This window comes from Ascaphus truei, chromosome 2, assembly GCF_040206685.1.
Source record: "Ascaphus truei isolate aAscTru1 chromosome 2, aAscTru1.hap1, whole genome shotgun sequence".
Lineage (NCBI taxonomy): Eukaryota > Metazoa > Chordata > Amphibia > Anura > Ascaphidae > Ascaphus > Ascaphus truei.
This window is the reverse complement of record NC_134484.1, coordinates 453,174,980-453,200,690: the sequence shown is the minus strand read 5'-3', so window position 1 is coordinate 453,200,690 and position 25,711 is coordinate 453,174,980. Positions and strand designations below refer to the sequence as shown.

At 40.9% G+C, this 25,711-nt stretch overlaps 1 protein-coding gene across 1 annotated transcript; it reads left to right on the top strand.

The window, feature by feature from the left end:
- Positions 1 to 9,257: 9,257 nt before the first annotated feature.
- On the top strand, positions 9,258 to 25,253 carry LOC142488286 (uncharacterized). Its single transcript, XM_075588658.1, has 8 exons — positions 9,258 to 9,320; positions 9,444 to 9,574; positions 9,900 to 9,930; positions 10,564 to 10,606; positions 12,987 to 13,082; positions 14,477 to 14,554; positions 14,920 to 15,813; positions 25,237 to 25,253. The coding sequence occupies exons 1-8, from the start codon at positions 9,258 to 9,260 to the stop codon at positions 25,251 to 25,253; spliced, it is 1,353 nt and encodes a 450-aa protein (XP_075444773.1).
- The last annotated feature ends 458 nt before the right edge of the window (positions 25,254 to 25,711 follow it).

Sequence of the window (25,711 nt, the reverse complement as noted above, 5' to 3'; positions counted from 1 at the left end):
TGATGGATTTATGATGTCGTTTTGTTAATTATAATTGATCCCATATCTCAAACATAACTTTTTTTATCTTCCATACAATGAAGATTTGATAATGAAGTTTATTGGAGCACGCTATTCTATTTTGCTTTGTAAAACTGAATTGGCCATTCTTAGATAATACAGGTGGGTAAATGCTCACAATCAGCTTGCTCACAATCAGCTTCTAAAGTAAACATTTTAGTACCAATTTACATAATCAATAGACTGTTCTTGGCAGGAATGACATTATATTATCTCAGACAAATATAAAAAAAAAATAATATTTGAAGTTACAGTATTTAAGACGTGTTAATGGGGAAATTACAATGCAGAGTGTTGAAAGTACAGTATAAATTGCATTTTTCAATTTGAGGAGGTATTCATCATACAGTTCCATTTGACACTTCCTGAGCTCATTTAGCCTGTGTAAAATATATATTTAATGCAATGAACCACATGCATATAATATAAAGAATTTAAAGGGGTAGCTTTACTTAATAACATCAATCTGAGTCACAATAAAGTGAACACGCTTTGCAACAGCTTCAAAGTTGGAGGTTAGCTTTGAAACGATTCAGATATGTGAGTACAATGAACATTTCAATAATTCCATCAATGGTCTTACTATCCAGAGCTTAAAAATAAGACAGTAACAGCCAGGCAGTGGTTAAACTGCAGATAAGAATTCTGGGTAGTAACATGGAAATAAACACACTGGGTTTGTCCCTTTTATTACATTGTTTACATCCATAGAGCTTTTTCTTGCTGCATTATACATTTTGTCGGTTTGGTTGGATTGGTGGAGCGCAAAAAGTGAAAAAATAAATGACAAATGAAAAACTTCTGTAGAGAAATATTAGCCTGAGAATAATTGTGTGAGAGTCTATGCACTCACATGGAGTTAAGTGTCAACTCTCGTTGTGAACCGCATGGTGGTCGGACTCTGGAGTTTTTTCTATCTCCTTTATAGGGGTCTTGCATCTCACTCAAAAATAAGGGAAAACAAGACATTGTGTAGCAAGTAATTTTTCTTTATATATTACACAGTAGTGTGTGGCAATCACATTCACATTAGGTAAAGTTCAGACAGGCAAGTGGTGTAATAACTCAGTAGAATTGCGGCAGCAGACTTCAGCTCAGTCCTCGAGACTCCGATCCCCGGCTTTCTCCAGCATCTGACACCAGTTCTGGTGGGCATATTCTTTACACCGAGCCGCAATGCTTCTGTCTCATCCACACACAGTAATAGACGTGTAATAATAATAGCATGTTCTTGTATAGCGCTGCTTGTTTTACGTAGCGCTTTACAGAGATATTTTTCAGGCACACGTCCCTGCCCCGTGGAGCTTACAATCTATGGTTTTTTTTTGGTGCCTTAGGCACAGAGAGATAAAGTGACTTGCCCAAGGTCACAAGGAGCAACGGGAATTGAACCAGGTTCCCCTGCGTCAAACTCTGTGCCAGTCAGTGTCTTTACTCACTGAGCCGCTCCTTGGATGCACTCTGGACTCTATATAGAGAGCCAATAATGTTTGTCCCATGGTCTTTGTTCTTAAATACGGCTCTCCAATGTTCTTAATTGCCAGTTAGCTACTGGTTTGCTGGAATCTAATGTCCAATGTCAACATATTATTCCTAATGAAAAAGGGTTCTCTCGTCTATTTGGTCTGAATAATTCTTAAATAGACGATCACAATCTTTATACAAATACAATAAAATATCACACAATAAAATACATGAAACTGAATCTCTTAAAATATATCTATCATCTACTGTATTTTATTACATATAAGAGCTCAAAAAAGAATTAAAATGTAATACAGGCATACCCCGCATTAACGTACGTAATGGGTCCAGAGCATGTATGTAAAGCGAAAATGTACTTAATGTGAAGCACTGCCTTTTTTCCACTTATCGTTGCATGTACTATACTGCAATCGTCATATACGTGCATAACTCATGTTAATAACGCATTTGTACCAGGCTCTATACACTGGCGACACACTTTATTCGAGCTTGGCTAGTCCCACGAATTCGGGTATACCCGGGTGTATTGAGGTTTGTGACTGTTTTCTGCCCGAGTGCATTGAGTTATTTTCCAAGCAGGGATTGAAGCATTTTATTCCCGCTGGCTGCAATACTGCACAGTATATATATATATACTGCATTACAATTCATGAATTTATGCCATCTGGTAGACATGCGAAGCATTGCAGCCTATTAAATCCTAATCATTATCATTTAACAGATCAGCCGCCCATCAGCCAGGCATGAACCCAGGCTGGGAAGGCAAACACAACGGGGCTTGTCAGAGGTGAGGAGCGGCGCATTCCAGGTATCTGCCAGGTACATACCGGGTATTTGCTCGAATAAAGTGTGTCGGTGCAGTAGTCTCCCCGCTTGCGCACAGCTTCAGTACAGGTAGGGAGCCGGTATTGCTGTTCAGGACGTGCTGACAGACGTATGCGTGAGCTGCTGTTTGCCAATTGGGCGACATGTCCTTACTCGCGAGTGTACTTAAAGTGAGTGTCCTTAAACCGGGGTATGCCTGTATAAAACTCCCTCAAAACCTAAAGTGACAATAGGGATACAGAGGTCTAATAGCTCACAATAAATTAGAATGGATACATTCTAACACATGATAAAACGGCAACACTATTTGATCTGTGGCTATTAAGATGTTAATTGCTCGGATACAGAAAACAGGAGAAGAGGGGGAGGGAGGGTCTCTGGTGAAGCAAGGTTGGCGAAACGCGTTGAGGAGGAGTTCCTGAGCCAGTTGGATTAATCCTATGTTTGCGGAGCACTCTGGAGCCACGGAAAGAAGCTGGGGGAAGTGACGTCACGGAGTCGACGGTGAGACAAAGCGGAAGAGCAGAGCACACCGCGAGGCTGACCGGCTGTACGCATCCCCCCTGTATGGAGGTGGTGAGAACATCTGATGCACCGCGACCTTTGATTATATCCACTGCGCTTTTTTATAGCACTATTGTAAGTGTTCATTTTTATTCATTGTCATAAAGCTGTGTTTATCATACTGATCTGCACTATCAGTTCTTTCGCTCTCTCAGTGCTACCATCTGCTACACTGACTGACACATTGAGAAGCTTACCACATCTACATATCTTCACCTCATTCCAGTGCCTGTTTTCCATTGGAATCCTGTAAGTAGGATATCCATAGAGCCAAGTTATCACTTTATCTCTATATTGCTGTACCATCTACACTTAGTACTGTAGTTGTTTTTTTTCCATTCTCTTCCGGCTGATATGCTCCCCCTGGATTACAAGAATATCATTCAAGTTTTTGGAGCCAGTGAAGACAGGATCCACCAGAGGGTTTGAGCTGGTTATCAGTATCATTTTTTTATTGCACGTGTATATCACATTATTTATTTTAGTAATTATATTGTAGTTAGCGCCTTTTGTCACTATCATGGAACCCTCAGAGATAAATCTATATTATTTAAACAGAAATGCCCTGCTCCACTCAATGTTTCTAATATTGTTGAAGGAAGGGAAGGGAGAATCAGAATGTGTATATCATAAGCACAGAATCCTATATAGTGCATTCGAAACAGGGCCTCCTCATATTAAACTCAAAATAATAACATTTTATTACGTATTAAACAACTCCATCTAAAAACACAATATAAACCGGAATAGATGCGAACTACGTATATTGCAATATATAATACGTCTGTGTAATCTCCAAATAGTATGACCAGCTCAGTTAGTTGGTATGAGCTGTCTACATGTATCTCTATGGGGTTGTAGTAACCTAGATGGTGTAGTGTTATAATCCCCCCTGAATGGAGGGAACTAATATAAGGTATTAGTAAAACAAGAGTCACTCCAAACTGGTGACATAAAACATACAGTAGTAAAAAAAACAAATGTGAAGGGAGAGAACCACCAACTTTTAGTGAATTGCTCATATGAAATTTAGAGGCATATTCTAGTATCTTCGATAACTTTGCTGCCATCTCGAACGATGTAGCATGTTCCCACTGAACGGTTTGTCATTTAAGTTATCACTGGTTTCAGAAAGAATCTGAAACCATCTCAAACCGTGAGGTTGGAAAATTCCAATACCACTCGGCGTAGCAGCCATGGTATCTCAGCCTCTTTCAAAGTCCCCTCCTGTAGAATCTGTCCACAGCTTGCAATAGCTGCATAGAGAGAGTTGCACAGAGGGAGCCGCCTCTCCCTGCACAGCTCTCATAGGCGATCATAGTGTTTTATATAAATTTTAATACTAGTGCACTGAAGCCGGGGTTTCCGGAGCTGGTATTAATGCGTATCCACTCCGGAAACTGCCGGCTTCAATCCGATGCAGAAAAAATAAAAAATCCTACTCTCAAATCCTTCTCGCCATCCTTGGGGTGGCGAGATCTGTGAAAAGATCGCTATTTCAGAGCCCTGATTACATTATCGGGGCTACTAGAATAGTGTGATCTTATCAAAATGGCGCTATTTTGCTTTTTTCAGCTTCCGCTCGTTGTGTTTGAGCAGGAGCGAGACTGATCGCGAAAATGCATCATCTGGCCCTAAAATGTGATGTCACAGGCCCTAGATAAGGCCTGTTCCAACTCATTTTAGCTCAAGAAGACAACGGGACAACATCCACTGTGAATTTAACATGAGGTTTTGGATTGAAAGAAAGAAGATGAAAGAAAAGAAGAAAACAATGACAGATGAAGGTAGAAGAAGGTGACAGAAGATCAAAGAAAGAATATTTTTTTTACCTGATGCAGATCTTCAAGGAGGATGGAGTTGGATTGCAGATGATGACGTCGCGGGTCGAGAGCTTCCAGAAATGCCAGGATTCAGAGGGTGAAGACGTATAAAGGTAAGATAAATATTGAATGGATGTAATTGTCTTTTTTCAGGTTTTTTTATTGTATTTATTTCTTTTTATGTTTTTCATTGCCCATTGACTGATAATATATGAATCTGTGCCCCTTTAGGGTACAGATAAATAGTGATAGGCAATGCATTTTTTGGCAAATTCTTGTTTTCAATTGATTGTTATTTTTTCTATTTCTGTTTATTGTTTGGATTAAATTGTTTGGAATTTTGATGGCTTGTTTTTAGTACATTTTAGGATTGGTAAACGTTTTAAATTAATTCATTTTAATGTTTTGTCGGCTAGTGGTTTTATTTATTTATTTAATTGATTTGTTGGCTAGTGGTTTTATTTATTTAATTGATTTGTTGGCTAGTGGTTTTATTTCTTGAATTGGTTGGATAGGTGTTTATTTAATTTCATTCTTATGTTTTGGAATTACATAATTTTTATTCTTTTGCTGTTTTGGTGATAGATAATTATTATTCGTGTGTACTATTAGGCTTTTTAATTATTTTATTGTTGGGATATTTAGGGGCTTGTGTATTTATTTTATTCTTGTGTATTTTTGGCCTTAATAATTTTTATTAGGAAGGAACTCCCGTAGGGGAAGAAAGCTGCGGTGCACAACCGAAAAAATGGATGGAGGCTTGATCACATGCAAAAATGTATTCTCAATCTTGGCAGTACAATAAAAACATGTTTCAGGAACAGGAGAAGAGTGCGGGGGAGGGTGGGTTAACCTCTTAATTACTATAGTGGTCATTAATCACTAGGGTGATTTAGGGGTTAGGGGCCATAAGATTGTATTTTTTCATGTACTCTTCCTGGCAACGGAGGACATGGACCTGCAGTATGCTGACAAGGATGACCTTCATGATGGCAGGAATAAGTAGAACGTTTTATTTACTTTATTTATGCTGGCTGGCTAGTGTTTGGTTTTATAATGGGCAAATGATCTATTATCCATACAGTGGCGGCCGCCTTTATCCTAATGCGGCCAAATCAGCGCAACTTTGATAAACGCGGGCAGAAGCGTTTTTTTTGTCCGGAGTGTATTGCGGTATTTTAGCGCTCGTAATATTAGCATTTTATTATCGCTGTCTGCAATATTGCAATACCGTCTAAAAACTCAGGGGGAGTGTTCGCGCGCTGTTGTCTTGAAAGTCTAATACTTTAGCAGTTCAACCTACGTCAGTACACAGTCTGCATCTGCGCGCGCAGTAATTGTAAATTAGCATATTTATACATGCATTTGCAGTGCTGTATGTCTCATTTGAAAATTGTTGAAACGCAAAGGCGTGTGCTGTAACAGTATCACATTTCGGCATATACAGCGCTCTCCCCTCGCTCGCCCCCGCACACACAGGATAATTTACTGCACTGCAGTATTTCAACTTATCTTATCTACAGTGCAGTACACCTCTCCCACACCATTCCTTTGAATGTGTGTCTTTCTGGTTTTAATCACATTCCTGCTTGATAGCAGATGATTACTGTGCATGCGTCTGTAAATTCACCACTGCTTGCTTGCAAAGTTCAAGAGTGAGTGACTAAAAAAAAAATATATATATTTTTTTTCTCCTCATTTTTTATTTTTATTTTCTCCACACAAGCCTGCCTAAACCATCTTGATATTACGATATTCAATTCGTGCTGTAGCTTGTGACTGCAACACTGTGCGTTTGAGTGCACATGGTTGATTAGTGTGCTTTTTATGTACTGTATTTGGGGGTGAAGGGATCAAATTCTTATGATGTCCTGCCTTTTGAAATTATGTCATTTCTTTGAACTGGATCGCTACATAACTTGTTCCTTAATGCACACTTCCACACATAAGGATTTGGTGAAAATTTGTAAAAGTCATAGTTTTCGATAAAATACTGATACATTTGAACAACTGTTGCCATCTTATCATCTGTTGCATTAATCGCGGCCCATATTAAATAAGCGTACATTCTGTCGGGTTTTTGGAACACGGGCTGCACTTGTGCACTCATGGCGGGACTCTCAGGACAATAACCAGACCAGAAACTGGTGCTTGTCTTTCTTTAATATGAAAAGCCTAAATTGATACATTATTGTAACCTCTTCCTTCAGTCCCAAGGCCAATTTACAATAGACCACTGTGGTATCTTTTTTAAACGAAACACCTGCAAGTCGACACATTACTGAAGCGCATGCGCATTACAATTCATGAATATCTGCCATCTGGCAGATACGCGAAGAATTGCCACCAATTAAATCCGAACCATTATCAATAAGCGCATCAACCGCGGCTGTGAATGCAACATGAATGCGGTATGAATGCGGTCAGAATGCGGCATGAACGCGGTGAAGTGTGTGGCATTCGAAAAAAAATCCCGGAAAAATGCGGTGATGTTGGAGAATAAAAGGGGCTGCGGCTGTATCTGGATAATAGTTATTTTGCCCATGAATGTACTGTATGTATTGTGGGGGGTTGTTGGGTGTAGAGGAGGTGGGTAGTAGTGTTGTTGTGTTTTTGAATGTTTATTGTGGGTAGTGAGGATGGGTGAAGTTAGTATTTGGCCTTTGGTGGGTGTTTATGCCTACCGGATGAGTAGCGGGAAGGGTTAACCCCTCTGTTACCTTATTGGTATTAACCGCAAAGGTAATGAAGGGTTTAACTCCACCCGCAATCCCCCCCAAAAGGCCTAAACACTTACCAAGGGCCAAATACACCATGTTCATCCACCCCGCTACCCACAATAAACATGGCACTGGTAGTTAACTCCTTCATTGCCTTAGTGGTCAGCCGCTAAGGTAATGAAGTTGCCTGTAAATGCATTTTTATTGAATAGGATTCATGCCAGGGGTCTCCGGTGCTGGTATTAAAGTGTATAAGCTCCGGAGACTCCCGGCATCAATCCGATGAATATTTTTTTTTCTAAGTCCTCTCTCGCCGCCTTCTCAGCAGCTTTTCCCCAGCTTCACGCAAACTTTTCCTGGTAGGAGAATTTGGGGAGAAACTCGCCATTCTAGAGCCGTGATTAGTCTCGATAAACGAATTGAGGCAACTAGAATTACAGGAGTTTCAGAACCTGACGAAAAGGGGCTTATCACCGCTCACCCGACGATGTGTTTTGGACAGCTGAAAAAATTGGTGATTCATGCCTTTATGACCCACTTATCGAGGCTTACAGAACAGCAGTAGGCATTTTGGCTAAAAAGGCCTCGATAAGTGGGTTATCGAGGCTTATAAAATAAGCCCCTAAGGGTGGATATTGGGGAGCAACTAGGGTTAAGAACTATATAAAGTATTGCTGACCGGAGTTTATTTATTATTTATTTATTTATAAAATATTTAACCAGGAAGTAATACATTGAGAGTTACCTCTCGTTTTTAAGTATGTCCTGGACATAGAGTTATGATAACAAATAATACATGGTTACAAATACAGTTACATAAATGAACAGGGTATACATTATATACAATACACTGCATGCATAGTTAGAGAAGATGTATATTATTGGCTTATGTAACAGTTACAGACCAGATTAAAATGTGAGACAGCCTTAGTTTTGAAAGAACTTAAACTGTGTTACGCCAGTGCTGCCTGCAGACCAGATCCGTCCCCTGTGCTGAAGGGGGAAGTAGGAATACACGCACCTGCAGCAAAGGGAGCGTGTCCGGAGTGTGGTGTTAAGCGTTGCCAGGCCAGATGTATGTAAGGTAGACAATACGTGCCGGTACCGGTTGTAGGAGTAGAATAGTAGTTGCCTTGCCGAGGTCAGGCAGCGGAGAGATGAGAAGGGTCGAAGTCCAAGCCGTGATCGTGGGATGCCAGAGAATACGTAGTCCAAGGAGAGCCGAGGTCGGGAGCCAAAGGGGGTAGTCGTACGAGCAGTGTCAGAACCTGTAGAATCACCAAGAGTACACCAAACAACTTTGTGACAGGGTGAATGAACGTCACCAGCCATATACCTGGCAAACATATGTTTAGGCTTGCAGTGCAGCAGTGACGAGGTTAAGTTTCAGTTGAGAAGGGCTGCTTAATTAGTCTAACCCCAGCTGCATAATCAAGGTGTTTTAAAACCCCCAGGCTGTACACACATGCAGGCTAGCTGGTCAGGAGACAGGACTGAAATACTGAAGAGATTACTGCTATAAGGTCTGTTTTTCAAAGTACATGTGTGATGAACTGTCTGTGTCCTGCATGCTGAAGAGAAGCTGCCTTGTTTTCTATGCTAAAGAGAAGCTATTTTGTTGTGTGCGCTGTATGATTTTAAGGCTCAATAAAGAAGCCTTATCAAGAGAACCCGCGTGTGTGGTTGCATGTACCCTGCAACAAACTTCCATACAGAAACTATGTCGAGAAATGAGTGAGGGCTCAGAGATTCCTGATAAGGCTGGGCTGACAAGTCAGGGATGGGGGCTGATCAGGAGGACTGCAGGGAGCCTTTCCAGATCGGTGCGGCTGATACAACCCAGGTGAGCACTGGTAGTACTCTGAGTACGCCCGTGTGGCGTACGGGGCGGAGCCTTACAGCAGGAGTGGAAGCTGAAGAGCGGATGCTGGCGCATGCTCTGTAAGCTGCGTGTGCACGCGACCAGCATTGGAGGAGGACGCACGTGTGCGCACGGGACGGAGGAACCACGCCTCCCACTGAGAAGGAGGGGAGCGACGGGACCGCCGAGGGAAGCGACCCTGCGGTGACGGAGGAGCTGACGGCCCGTGGAGGCAGGTAGGTGGGGGTTGTGCTGCGCGCCCTGAGTCTCCCTGAGGGTTGTCTGTGTGTTGCGCTGACGGCGCTGAGAAATCAGATTCCTAACAAACTGGTGGTAGATGTGAGATTCTCCGGTAGGCTGTTCCAGTTTTGGGGTGCACGGTAAGCGAAGGAGGAACGGCCGGATACCGGAGTTACCGGTAATACTATTATGTTACCCACGAATAGTGTATGATTTGCGGGTACCCATCTGTAGATGATGACGGGGTGTATTATCGAAGTCCCATGTAAAGTATAGAAAAAACCTGACCTGTTTTGAGCTTTACCTGTTCCCTTGTCCCAGAAACATGAAACGTCAGGAGTATAAGTTTCAGGTGGGATATTTGGGTCAAAATTTATTTGTCTTGTTTGTAGGAGTTCGGGGGACAAAGTCACTGGTAGTCCTGCAATTCTCCCGACCTGCAGGCATGATTTGCGGGCATGCAGGGTGACTTACACCGCGGCTACAAAGGGTCCCCAGAATCCTGGTTTTTGAACATAAGTATCCCAGACCAGGTTCCCTCACAGGTATAAGGTTCCCCAAGTAATATGGGTTTAGGGAGATAATGTATTTGGGTGTAATATTCCAATGCATTACTGTATTAAACAGTGTTTTGTGATTTCATATTTCCAAGTTTGCAGGGAAGCAGAGATTTCTGGTTTGTGAGTTTTAAGTGGGATATTTGGGTCAATCTGTGCTCCGAATATGCATACGGGGTCGGGGACCCAAGTTACCGGTTCTCCTGTGGAAGTACCTGGCAAGTACAGTAGGCACTTTCTGCGGGTGTGCGTATGCATATTGACCTGGCCATATCTCACCTTAAAAACAGAATAGTAACTCATAGGATGTCTTTATTAAGCATATTCCCGGCCTGGATTACCAAGTGTGAAAAGTGTTTTAACTGTAAGGTATTGATGTCTACCCAGTCAGCCTGGGCATTTACATGGGTGTCAGAATTTCTGCATAGACATCGAAGTTCAAAGGAGGTTCAGAGGTGCCAAAACCGTTTGGTGAGAGGGAAAGGGCGATTGTCCAGGTCTGGAAAACAAAGGGCACCCTGTGGGGACACCTTTTGAGTGATCTGGTGGAGCCTGCCCGGCGGGTGGCAATGGGTTGGCTAGGGGAAGATGCATCTCGTAGGCGCATTTCCCATTGGTCAATTCGTATTTCCCGCTCACCCGGCTTTTTGAGACGGCTTGACACGTCTCCTCCTCTGACGTCAGCCAAGAGACGAGACCCAGTTTCTATTGGCAAGTGGGAGGGAATTCCCATGCTCTGATTGGTCGCTCCTCCTACTTCCATACTGAAGACAGAACAACGGAGGGTATGCAAGGAGATGACCAAGGCAGAGAACCAGACCACCCTGTGACTTGAGATGGTGAAGGGCGGGCTTTTCATAGTTGTTCTGTTGCGAATAGCAGAGCATCCGGCTTTATTTCTGAAGCTAGGAATGCCTACCCTGCAGAGACTAAGTCAGACGCCAAGTCCAAGTTCTGAAAATAGGACGTAGAGGTCGCGGCTAAGATTTTTAGCCGAAAAGAGGACCAGGAAGACGGGAGGGATTTCCCTGTCAGGGTAAGCCTACCGAAGCAGGCGCCCTGCACCTATTTTAGGCTAGTTTTTTTTTTTTACCCCAGACCACCAGTTAGTGTGTATTTCAACTGTATTTTGTATTTAATTTGATTGTATACAGGTTTACCCGAATAAACCTCATTTTATTCCACTACCTTGTTTTGCCTAGTGAATGATCCCGGTTAAAAGGTGTTAAAAGCCCTAGGGCCTCATGCAGTAAGCGACGATTATGTGAAATCGGCAAGCTTACCGATTAGTCATGTTATTGGCGATTTTTCCTCTCCGTATGCAGTAAGTGCCGAATACATTCAAAATCAAGGCGAAAACAAATCCGCCCACTCTCACGATGATTAGCCGATCACACACAGGTGTATCGGCGTGCGTGGCGGGGTGCTGATAGGTTGCCCAATCACAAATCTTGCTGAATCAGGCGAACCAAGCATGTATTGGATAGCGCGCCATATTTAAAGGCAACGTGTACTGTTAATCATTCTCTGTGTTGTTGGGAGTGAGAGAGAGAGAGACGCACAGAGCTTGGTGATTTAAGATTTGCATATTGACTGAGAGACTTGTTGTGTATTGGGAAAGCTTTGTCCTTTGTTGTTTTGTTTACATCTTTGTCTTGTTTTATATGTGGAAGTGTTTCGTGTGATTGGCTGTACATTTGTTGTCTGTTTTTTGTGAGTGCTGTAAGTATGCCCGCAAAGCGTGGGAAGAGTGATGCTGGTGGGAGTGGGAGTGCTACTCGTGCGAGTACGCGTCGGAGTGAACGTTCTGTTCAGGGGAGTGATGTTGCTGGGAGTGCGAGTGTTGTTGATGGGAGTGGGAGTGCTGGTGCTGGGAGTGGGAGTGGTGTTGCTGGGAGTGGGAGTGCTGTTGCTGGGAGTGGGAGTGCTGTTGCTGGGAGTGTGAGTGCTGGTGCTGGGAGTGGGAGTGCTGTTGCTGGGAGTGGGAGTGCTGGTGCTGGGAGTGGGAGTGCTGGTGCTAGGAGTGGGAGTGCTGGTGCTGGGTGTGCTGCTGGTGGCGCAGTTGCTGATGGGGTGTCTGGTGGTGGCGTGCTTGCTGGTGGCCAGCTTTTGGAGGCTCTTCCATTGGAAGAAGGAGAGTCCAGTCAGCACCAGCCAAGCTCTGACCCTAAACCTGCTCGGAAGAAACGTGTGGAGAAGCCATGTAATCCTCGCTTCAATGACCAGGAAAATAGAGCTCTTGTCACTGGGATTCTGGAGCACTATGACAGTATCTATGGACATTTACTAGGTAAGTGTACCTTTACATTTATTATTCAAATACATGTGATCCTAGGTCATCTGAGTTTTGTTCATATGCAAATATGGGTTCAGAATATCTTTCTATGTTAATTAGTCTGGAAACACAGCTTTTTATCATGCGTTACAAGGACAACTAAACACAGGCGGTCAATTTGCCATAACTGCATACAATATGAATGCAAGCTTGCTTACATGTCTAGGTTTAGTAGTGAATGCTCATGTGCTTCACATATTACACCTAAAACAGCATGTTTGCTATCTCTTGGAACAGCTAGCAGTGTAGGAAACTGGTGCTTCTATTATTATTAATTGACCTCATATATTTTATATGTTTTTCAAGGGCGGACAAGTGCATCAAGCAGAAAAGAAATGTGGGACACAATAGTCATTGGTGTCAATGCGTGTGGGAATCATGTCAGGGACAAGCGGAATTGTCACAAGAGATTTGACGATATTAGGTCAAAATTAAAAAGGAAAATACAAGACCAACGCGTGCATGCTACTGGCACTGGAGGTGGGCCGACACCACAACGTCTGATATTAACTCCAGTGGAGGAGCTGCTTCGGGCAAAATTACTTCCCGTCGTCGTGGAAGGCTTGGCTGGTGACCGTGATATTGGAATTTATCCCTCACAATTTCCACCAGGTGAGAAATATTACTGTACTAGGCGTGTCGTTGCTTACAGTTATTTTGCATATTTCCGCTGCTTTTTATACTGTCTTCACAATATAAGCATACCTGCATCTATTTATGTATATGTCTGATTCTGTATATATATATATCTCAAAATAGACATATATGTTGTAGTCCTACTAAAAGCAGTAACTAATATAGCACGTGCCATTGCGTGGTCATTTACATGTGAATTCCCAAAATGCATTGCTGCAGTGGAAGCAATTGATGGTGGGCGAAGATGGGGAACAACAGGGTAGTACACATGTGTAACACATGCTAATGAGAAATTATTACTAGCTACAGGTACAGAACATAAATATGTATAATATTATTGTGTATTTTATTTATTTTACTCCTACAAACACGACATTACTGCCTATTTGAAGCATGCATCAAATATATTGCATGCAACGGCCTACAAACATCACTTGCACTAACACATCTATAGTTGTTTATGAAAAGGTCCATTTTTGCTTTATGTCATATACAGACAGCATAATGAGGCACACGTAGCATATGTTATGTCATTGTGTTCATAACTTCAACACTGCAGACGACTATTTAGCTCCTCTAACATTGTGTTAAAGCAGCTGCAATGAATATCTCATCACAGCATACACGTCAACAGAGGGGGTGGGGTTCAGCACAAACACAAATTACAGGCTCATCTTAGGGTCAACTTAGTTCACACCATTTTCACCTGTTTGAAGTAATTGAAAGGTGTGGCTGATTAGCCTTTTTGGGGAAGGGAATACCGTTCTTACAACATGACTAGCACAACTGAAGTTAATCACACTCATTTGAAAGCGTAACTCTAGCTACTAAATGCCCCAACAACTCATTAGTTATCAAACCGTACGTCACACATTAGTTCACTCATATCTATAGTTGAACTACTATCAACGACACATTATCACACACTGCATGTCTTGTCTTGTTGAGTGACAGCCACATTCAGGTGTGCCACATCTTCTATTAATGTACCACACATATCCTGTACCAAAAATAAAACTTTTTGCTATATGACCACCTTCATGATAACCATTGTGAATGTTCACATACAGTACTTATGTACATTATGATACTGATATCACTACACAACATATGATTTTTATGTACAATTTTTATCTATTTATCCTCACGCATTACTGCAGAAACATAGTATGTTGTATGTTAGGGAACTCAAACGTTCTAAGTACACAGGCATGTACATTGTTATTACAACTATTTATGTTCACTTTCAGACACACATTTTCAGTTAAGGAAATGATGCTGTTAGGTACTCATAAATACTGAACATACAATAACTGTTTGTTCAATATTTACACATGTAAATGTAAAACTAATGTTATTGTTATATATAGTTGCCCCTGGAGGACATGTGTCACCTGAGAGGGAACAAGTGTCTTCACCTGGGTCATGCAGCTCAACACACCTAGAAGGTGAGTGTATGAGTTGGTGGCCATATAATATGTGCACTTCTATATGTTATGTTGTCATGTTCATTATTTGTTTTGCACATGTTCTTTAAATAGGATTACTTAGTGTCAGTGAAAATGAAGTGTAAGGCAACATGTATTGTGTTAGTGATGTGAACTATCATGTAGGAGTTGTGAGTTTACAGCAAGTTTTCATTCATTCATATTTCATACTGAGTCCAAACATTATTCGTAAGTCAAGGTAGTTTTTAATGTGAGTTTATAAAACGTATGGAAACATGTTAGTTGTTACTTATGACACAGTATAATTACATAGTAACACAGCAGAGATTAACATGCCATTTAATAATGTGTACATTTATTTTTAGAACATGATGATGAAGATGATGATGATGATGCCACCGCCATAGACACAGAAATACAATCAAGTGAGCATGAAGAGGTTCCAATTGAAACAGTTTTACCGCCAAATCGTCCATCAACTACCACATACGATGCAATTGTAGCTTCTGAGGGAAAAATTGTGGAAGCAGAAAATCGACGCCATTCTGATCTGATGACAGTGCTGGAAAGGATGATTGCACTGCAGGAAGAAACGATATCACAATTGGCACATCTCCACAGAGTCTTCATTGAAGTGCCTAAACAGTTGCAAAAAATCAACACCTCATTCGAAGCATTAGTTGTTCAGCAAACCCAAGCAAATTACTTGAGAATGACTACTGTACCACATTTCAACTTCAACACCTCACAGGCAGGATCTTTACATGCTGGTAATTTTTCACCACATGCATCTGATCTTCATTCCCCAGGTCCGAATGTTACCGGTCAAGTAGCAGACATTGCTGTGCAGGTTCCTGACGACATCCTACCGCTGCCATCTGTAGAAAATCAGGAGCTGACACCTACAAAGGAGGCGACAAAAACAAAACAGCACAAGCAGTTACTACTGACCAGTTTTTGGACACAAACAAAAAAAGACACACATGAAACAGACCAACCATCACTTGTGCAGTGTCTACCAACTTGCTCACATGTGTCAGTGGGCACAAGCCCTGTCGGTGAGTCACTGGCCACAAGCCCTGTCCGTGAACAGTCACTACCCACAAGCCCTGTCCGTGAACAGTCACTGGCCAAAAGCCCTGTCGGTGAACAGTCACTGCCCACAAGCCCTGTATGTGAGTCACTGGCCAAAAGCCCTGTCGGTGAACAGTCACTGCCCACAAGCCCTGTAGGTGAGTCACTGCCCACAAGCCCTGTAGGTGAGTCACTGGCCACAAGCCCTGCCCGTGAAGTGCCAGAGGCCACTCAAAGTGGCTCTGTTGTGGCTAAAGTTGTTTCAAAACGAAAAAGGAAAATACAAGAGACAACAAGCAGGCCTTTTACACGCTCTCAAAAGGAACAAAAAAAATAAATGTTATAATTCACTAAATATGTCTTTGGCCTTGTTTTGTTGACTTCAGATTATCTAATTAATATTGTATGTATGCTGAAGACTGTGTTGTTTCCAAACTTTCAAGTATGTTCTTGTACACGTGAACTTCTGGAAATTTTACCAGTCCTAATTAATTAATAGTGTTATTAATATTGATGTATGAATCGTGTATTCAGTAATGGTCCACCAGGAGCCAGTTGCTAAGTTTAGAGAAGCTGCCATTGACTTTGCAGCAAAACATTGCATTTGGGTGTGTTACTTGATGTAATCATTGCATGTGCATATTATTCACATATTATTCACATGCAATTTAAAAAACACCTATTTAACTGCAAACATCTTTCTTGTACGTGTACAGTAGGATTTTGTGTTAAATATTACTTACCTTTGATGGCCATTGTAATGTTGTCCTTTAATCATTTATGTGTTCTTGTTTCAAGAACATCTCTGAATTTATACTAATATATATGTAGTATGTATGGATATATGCACACACACACACACACACACACACACACACACACACACACACACACACACACACACACACACACACACACACACACACACACACACACACACACACACACACACCAAAAACATACACTTCATGCTTCCTTGTGAAAACACACTATTTTAAGAATACAGGCCTAATGTTTGAGAACTATACTAACTGTGAGCCTATAACAGTATTGGCCTAATACAAATGTTTATTACTTAATTCACTCATGTTTAACACCATTTGAATAGGTTGCATACAAGGCCTACTTACTGCCATCAATATGTTGTGTGTACTCCTGCATTATATATATATATATATATATATATATATATATATATATATATATATATATATATATATATTTATGAGAGAGATATATTTATAGATATATATACAGACGTACTTCAACTGATGCAGACAGGGAGTTAACCAGACTTTCAAATACACACAGAAATTTATGTGGAAAAAAAAACATTTCCTTTTGCAGGTGTCTGTGTATTTCATGATATGGCTGTGTAAGCACTATTTTCACACAGTGCTCTATTTTATTTTTCAAGAAACCACAATGTTACTTAATTAAAAGTCTCGGAATGTTATGAGAAATGAGATAAAAAAGATACATGTTTGTCAGACAAACGGCTATCAGAAACCACAAACGTTCAACCAATTAATTCAACATATCCAATTGGAGCTTCAAAAAAAGGAGTAAGAGTTGATACTTTTTATGACCTTGAAAACGAAACACAGCAAATTGTTATGCATTGACCACTTTCATTCTTATGAGCAAAGAACAGAGACCTGCACACATTTTTTCTGTTAATCTGCAATGGCTGATGAATTCGTAACGACTATGAATCCGCAAAGAGGGTATAAATTCATGATAGCATTAGCGATTTTGTCCACTTGCGGACACAAAGCTAACACACGTCAAATCTATGATTTGATTAGAGCCAAATATCCTTATTACCAAGAACGTGGGCATGCGCGCAATTTTAATTCCTCAGTAAGATTCACTTTATCAACTAATGACTGTTTTGAACGTGTGCAGGATAAGCTAGAAGACAGGTATGGTTTCTGGAAGATTGCCAAGGATAAACATTTCACCGTGAAAGAGGGCACACATATTGTGCTTAATGGCATATTTATTCCTAATGCCAATAGCAATGGATCCGCTACTACTGTTCCGTGTGAATCGATACCTGCTGCAATATCTGCACCCTCCATTCCTGAAACCCACATTGTACAAGAACATAACTACTATGATTATGTACCAAGCCTTTCAGCTGAAAATGCATTGGAATGGGTACCCGAAGAAATGAACCTACCTCCGGACCAATTGTTTGAAGAAAGCAGTGGCGATTCCTATGAGCGCTTCATGGAGGAGATGTGTGTCATACTGGATTCAGCGTTTGGGTCAAGCGTGGATGAAAATGCCTTGCATTTCTGGAGCGAACAGTTGCAGGCAGACGAAGAGTTAATTCTAGAAGAATGGTAAATATAACAATCGTTATGCGTTGACTCTGCGTTTACATTTTTTTTTTTTTGTAACCACCATTTTCACTTTCAATGCGTGGATACAGCGTAACATTGCACACAGCATAACATGTAGCGATCACAAACAAATTGTTTCCTAATACAATAAAGTAGAACCTGAAAGAGTAGTACACATTGCTGACGGAATAAATATACGTACTTTCCTATCCCTTTAAACATATTAGCAACATTTTACCATAACTCTAACACATACCTGTTTGGTTATCATGCAACATCTACAAAATAAAAAACCGGGTCCACCACGTATGACGTGGGACCCTTGTCATGGGCCAAGGCGTCCTTAAAAAGGATTACGGATGTAAGTCCCACCCCCAAGCGACGTGCGCGCCTCAAAGCCTATTGGCTGTCTTGTTTTGTTATAGTAACGGTAACTGCAGTGTGTCATACAGTGGGGGCGTACACTGGGCGTTAGCCGAATGTTAATTGAGTGGGAGGAGTGTTAGCGTGCGTTTCACGCTGGCTTAACATGACGTCACACGTATTGCATTTGCGCATTTTGTTATCGGCCGTGCTTTCTGTCCAAACACGTCTGTTTAAAAAGAATACAGATGTACTCGTTCAGAACGAATGTAGTTTCGTCTTCATTGTAGTTGAAATAAAGATTTTATGTTTACTGGTATTTTCAACATGTATTGAACGCACAACGTACGCATTGTTTTCCGCATGCGCTAACAGTTAGTCGACCCAAGCGTGAAGTGCGTGCGCACACTAAGATGTGCGCGCACATTTTAGTATACAGCCAACGTTCACTTCATATACATAGTTATGCCTGCTACAAATTTAAAGAAACATTACATACTGATGTACACTTGTACTTCTAACATATAAGTGAGTGACGTGTGTATGTACACAATCATATAGAGCTGTGTAACGCGTTGTCACGGATACATATATAGTAAGGTGCCATCTTTGACCATCATGTGTTTGCTGTATTTCAGAGATGTCGGGGAAGATACAATCGGATCAATATATGATTTCAGAAGAGTCTACCTTTATATGAGATGATTGTGAGGAGGAGCCACCGACTACTATACTACATATGGAACTAATTTTATATTGCTTGCAGCGCTTATTAACAAACAATTAAAAATGTGATACCCTTATGCCTATATTGCATAAGCACTTAATTAACATAATGATGTTGCAAAAGAGTGCCTCATGAATTTTTATTGAGTGTTCTTTAATTACTACTAGCATTTTATGGCATGGTGTGTTTTATATATAACAACCATTCCCACTCTGCTAACACATTTGTGTATTCTATTGTGTAATGGAACGTATGACTGTCGAAACTATGTAACAATAATAATAATTATAATATGAGCATGTTCATGTATAGCGCTGCTAGTTGTACGCAGCGCTTTACAGACACATTTTTCAGGCTGAGGTCCCTGGCCCGTGGAACTTACAATTTATTTTTTGCCGCCTGAGGCACAGGGAGATAAAGTGACTTGCCCAAGGTCACAAGGAGCCGACACCGGGAATTGAACCAGACTCCCCTGCTTCAAACTGTCAGTGCCAGTGTGTGTCTTTACTCACTGAGCCACTCCTTCTCCCAATGTAAAGGACACTTACAACCAACTAGCCATTTATTGTTAAAAATCTCTTGTTACATGGGTATGTTGATAAAATGGTTTGGGACTGTAGCAAATAATGTTATTGGCCAGATGTTGTGGTCCCCTACAATGCATGATGTTCTGAATATGACATCAACATCATGTAATGAAGTACGTTTCTGTGTATATTTCATTAACCTAACTAACTATAGTTTACTGTGTTTATTAAACGTTCTAAAAATAAATAGTATAGTCAATATGATGATATAAGCTACCATAATAAAGCTGCTGTTATCATTTGTCGGTGTTATACATGGATCCTACACAAATTGATACAGACACAAACAGTTGTCTTAAAAAGTGTGTCTATGCTACTGTGCACGTGATTGACGTTACAATTGTGAGAATACTTGATAATTATCATGATAATGATGAAGTGATGTGATTGACATTCCAAAAATATTACCAACATTGTCATATTGGGAAATTAGAAATGCTAAATGACAGTAACATTTGCGACAAAATTGTGGTTTCTGTTAACAGTTTTACACTTGGTACATGTAGGACACATCCACACACGTGTGACTTATACATACACGTCACAAATTTAAATTAATGTTGACTATTAATTCCTAGCATTAATAAACACCTACATTGCTAAATATAAGATGTAGTACGCATTGTTGTGATTACAGGCATTCATGCATGGAGTGTTATGATCAGTCAATTTCATCCGTGATGAATGATCTCCCGTAAGTAAACAAATAAGTACAGTTATCCCCTTTTCTCCAAACACCTCTATATTACATTAATGGAATTTATAAGGAAACATACATAAAATGTGATGAAATGTGAGTAATCATTTTCTAATACAATGCACATGAAACCTCAAGAGTAGCTAAATGCATATACATGATACAGAAAGTACATGTATGTTACATTTGTGTTTAAACCAATATGTAGGGTTTTTACTTCAAATAATTATAGGAAGATTGAGGTAGGCACATCTTATGAGAGATGTCAGCAAATATACATACCATGATCAGTCATACTGGAGATATACCTATAATGCAAATGAACAATATATAAATTGCAAACATTGACATGCCATCTTCAGTACCGTAAACAACACAGCAAAGTGTGTATTTGGTGTTAAATGTGCAACACCATGTATATTTAATCACATTCAAAATGTAAATCAGCCTGGTGTACACATCATATGGATGTACATGTTACACTGCACCAATAACATTGTATGTAAGCATACTAGAAGCATGAATGAGTATGGGCATAATATGTGTATTGTCTTAGCATAAGGAACAACACAATGCTAAAATATTAGTGCTTTATTACCCCAGTTGTATTCACATACACACAACTAAAGTACAATTGAAGAGGGATTATATAACCTGTGCAACAATAACATACCGGTGCCACATCCCTTTGTGCACACAGCAGAGAAAAGAAAGGTGTGCAACCCATATTCATCTGTGTCCTACCAGAAGGGTATATAAAAAAACATTATTGTTAAGATAACATAATTTAACTATAAAAGTAGAACTTGGAACATATATGTTTTTACTTACAAGAAAAAAATGAATTGATGAGATTCTGGCGTGTCTGGCCACCACTGGCTGTTTGTTCATTTTCAGCAGCTACATGGGTGGGATGCTCGTCTACCAAAGGCTCAGCTAGGTCTGATTGTACATTGTGCCTGAGTGCAACATTGTGCAAAATGCAACAGGCAAGGATAATATCAGACACTTTTTGAGGCTTGTATAGAAGAGCCCCACCAGTTCTGTCCAGACACCTAAATCTGGTCTTGAGTAGGCCAAATGTCCTCTCTATAACAGATCTTGTAGATATATGGGCTGCATTGTACCTCTCCTCTGCTTCAGTTTGAGGGTTTAGCACCGGAGTCAAGAGCCACGGCCTAATTCCGTATCCTGAGTCACCTATAATGAATGGAGCACACATAAGCTGACATTAGTGATCAAATTGTACAATGCCAACATTCCTAAAGAAAAATGTGTTTTGTGTTAGAACATGTAAATCTGTACTCACCCAGCAGCCAACCATGTTCAAAATGTCCCTCTTCGAACGCATGGAAGACTGAAGAGTTCCTCAGGATAGAGGAATCGTGACTGGAACCAGGGAATTTGGGTACCACATGCATTATCCTCATCGTCGCATCACATACCACCTGTACATTGAGTGAATGGTAGTGCTTACGATTGCGGTACACATGCTCACTCTGACTAGGTGCAATCAAAGCAACATGTGTGCAATCGATTGCACCCAGCACACATGGTATCCCTGCTATATTATAAAAGCCAGTCCTGACTTCCAGCCACTCTGTCGCCTCTGTAGGAAAATGAATATAATTCCTAGCGCGTCTATTGAGTGCATAGAGAAACTGGGTAAAGGCCCGCGAGAATGTAGATTGCGAGACCCCGCCCACTATGCCCACAGTTGTCTGGTATGACGCGGAAGCAAGATAATGTAATGAGCACAGCATTTTAACAAGCCCAGGGACTGCACGACCTCTGGCTGTGAAAAAATCTAAATCTCCCCTTATCTCCTCATAAAGAGATAAGATTGCTGCTGAACTCAAACGATAGCGACTTACAATCTCCTCCTCACTCATCCCATCTAACAGGGTTCTCTCCCTGTACACACGCGGACGAGGCACAACTTGTCTCCTCTGTCTTCTCCTCTGATCTCCCTCTACCTGTCCCTCGGCCTGTCCCTCTCCCTGTCCCTGTCGTATCCGCGTGACTGTCCCTGTCACTGTCCCTCGGTCTGTCCCTCCCTTGCCCTATATCATTCTCTTGATCATCAAGCATGTCATAGAAAAGAATGTTCCTCCGTCTCCTAAACAATCGCAACATTTTGAAATGAGTAGCTGTGAATGAGCAGGTAATGGGCGTCCTTTAAATAGGTATGTGATGATGTCAGGTGACATAGTAAAATGCAAGGTGTTACATTAACATAATAAAGTACTTCTGTGGCAAGCTGTGTGCAGTTGTTCTTAGAAGTATTTGTTGTGTGTATTCTGCAGGGAATGATGATATTTGCCAATGATGTGACGTGAAGCTTTGTACAAAGATTGCTTGAAAATAAATAGTGTAATGTGCAATGCATGTAACACTTGTGAACGCAACAGTCAGTCATGTAATTAGACAAAAAGGCTGAGATTGACGTGGGAAAAGTTTGGTGTAACATGTATAATTAGCCATGTTATTGTCACATGTTGACAACAATGAATAGTCGTGTGCATATGCATGCATTTCTGTAATGTGGATAGTTGCTATAGAATGAGTTTACAAGGTGTCCCAATGATGAATTACTGTACATGTGTGTATAAGTTAGGTTGAAGTGCTTGTAATGCTACGGTTACAATGTAAACATGCAATGTGATTGAGCGTCCAATAAGTGACGTCATGAAAATAGGGAGGACCCAAAACTAGATGTAAACATGAGAAGACAGATGTACATGAACGTTTAAAGATGCGTGACACATTACAAGCATTGTGTAATGTAAAGGAACATGAATATACGGTGTATGTGTGACATGTGTGACATGTGTAACATCATGTAAATAATTGTCGCTCAGTTCAATAAAATGTGTGATATGATGTGAGGTTCTCCTTTAAGAGTTGAGTATAGTATTTTCCCTTGACACATCATCACATGATGAGTAATGTGACCCGCAAATGCTGAAAACATGTAAAAGTAGAATGTTATGCAAATAATACACGTCAGCTGTGACACAATGCAGGGAATGCCCCCACACTGTAATGCAAATGACGTTTGTATTGTGAGCAATGAAACGTAAACAGTACTATACTGTTATACGTCCCCGCTCCATTGACTCCATTGATGTACAGAAGATTTTTTTTTTCTAAGTGCCGTTCCGGCAGCCTTAGCGATCGTTCTCCCCTCCAAACTGCCAACTTTAGTTGGCGGGAGAAATTGGCCATAACATCTCAATTTCGTAGTGCCGACCAGCCCCGATAAGCTGATTTTTTTTATTGAATCCAGCCGATTTAAAAAAGTGGCGATCAGTGGCGAAAACAGGCTTATCGGCAGCCGACTGGCCATAACAAAATTATCGGCTCCGAAACCTGCCGAAATCAAGCACTTATCGGCGCTTACTGAATCTCAAACCCAATTTTGGCTATAAAATGCCGAAAAATACCTTATCAACGCTTACTGCATGAGGCCCCTAGTCTCCCTTGACAAACACATGATCTAATTTGAACCTTTGAACACACTATTTCATTGAGGACGATAAGGGAAGTGATAACATTGTGTAGACGTGTAATCTTCTTTTTAGTACATTTGTTCTTTCAACACATGATATATCTCAATACTTTGCCTTCTCAGCACATTATATTTCTGACTTAGCCCCTCTGTCTCCTGCCTGTTTCCTACCCAGGTCACGTCCTTGCTTAATATTTATTTATCTCCATCATGTACACTGTTCCCCCACAGTTCCATACCTTACTTCTTTACAGAGATGCCGTAAGTGCATTCCATGCAAGTCTGGAATATGATGCTGAATAACAACAGCGGGCCTGATTCCCTAGACGCACGTTGCTATAATGTTTCGTAAGTGGGTTTTATCTGAAGTGGCTTATTTAATGGAATTGCTATTTAGTAAATAAATTGGAAAAACGCAGTTTATCATATTTTCATTATGCATTGTGACAGTTACAACATTTGCGCATCACCATGAGGTTTTAATGAACACTTTTATTGCCATAAGATAAAGATTGCAACATTATACAGTACATTGTTACGCATCCAGCAGAGAAAAGATCATTTGCCCTTTCCGTCCAAATGACCTATCTTGATAGGCAGTTCATTATGCTGCTCTTAAAGCAGGTTACTAATCTTATGTTTTTTACTTATTTTTTCTTGCTGTTTTTCATTTGAGTTTTTTTATCATTGGGGAAGTCCCCACCCCTGCATTTCAGTGCTCACTTGGCACAATCTCTGCTGTTTATCCCCATTGCTCCTCCAGCCAGGACAGATATGTTCTCCATGCAGATTCCAAACTGACTGACCAGAGACACTGTATCATGCCGAGCTTCTCTGACAAAGTTGTTTGATGTCCAGTGATCTTACAAAGCGAGAGAGGATTACTGTAGGTGTTCATTTTCATTTGGGCTCTTTTTTTAGGTACAAAACACACAGTTTAAAAATCACCGAGCAGAAAAAATACTAGAAAAGTGAAAATAGGGAGTACTTGATGGTCAAGAAATACAAAATAAATAAATGTGCAATGGAACTGCATATTAAATCCAATTTGAATCTTTTTTCCCTTAACCCTTTGGGTGTACTCTGGGTATACAATAGCTGCTACATCAGGGGTGGGTCAATTCCAGTCCTCAAAGGCCACCCGCAGGTCAGGTTTTCAGGATATCCCTGCTTCAGCCCAGGTGGCTCAATCAATAGCTCAGTCAGAATGACTGAGCCACCTGTGCTGAGGCAGGGATATGCCTAATACCTGGTCTTTTGGTGGCCCTTGAGGACTGTAATTTTCCACCCCTGTACTAGGTCATGGGGTCTGGCACTCCAGGGTCCCCATGAGGTAGTAGCTGTGACATAATGTTCCTGCTAATTTTTCCAGGGGACATTGCGTTCTGAACTGAACACAATCTATGTGGAGGTGAAACAGGAGGAGGAGGAGGAGGAGGCCTCCTCTCCTGCCATTCCATCATTAGTGACAGAGCGGTCACGTGATCGCGAGTGCCTGAGGGGCCCTGGCATGTCACGTTCCCTCTGGCACTCATTGGTTCAGGGACTCATTAAATGTATGCCTTGTTGACCATGCAGAAGAGGCTAAGAGTGAGTTCTCCAAGCATTCTCATAAATAATACGTGAGGCCTGTTCTCACAGTGTTAAATATTGTGTGGCTTCGGTATATTTTGAGACTGTACAGTACTCATTTTGAAGTCTCATATTCCCCAGTCAATGCATACAAAGTGTCAGTTTTAATATTCTTGTCTTTTGCAGTTCTTTAAGCAAAGAATATGGCAACAATAGAAGAGCAATACCAATGTATTTAAAAAAAAATGTATAACAGACTATTTTGAGTAATATGT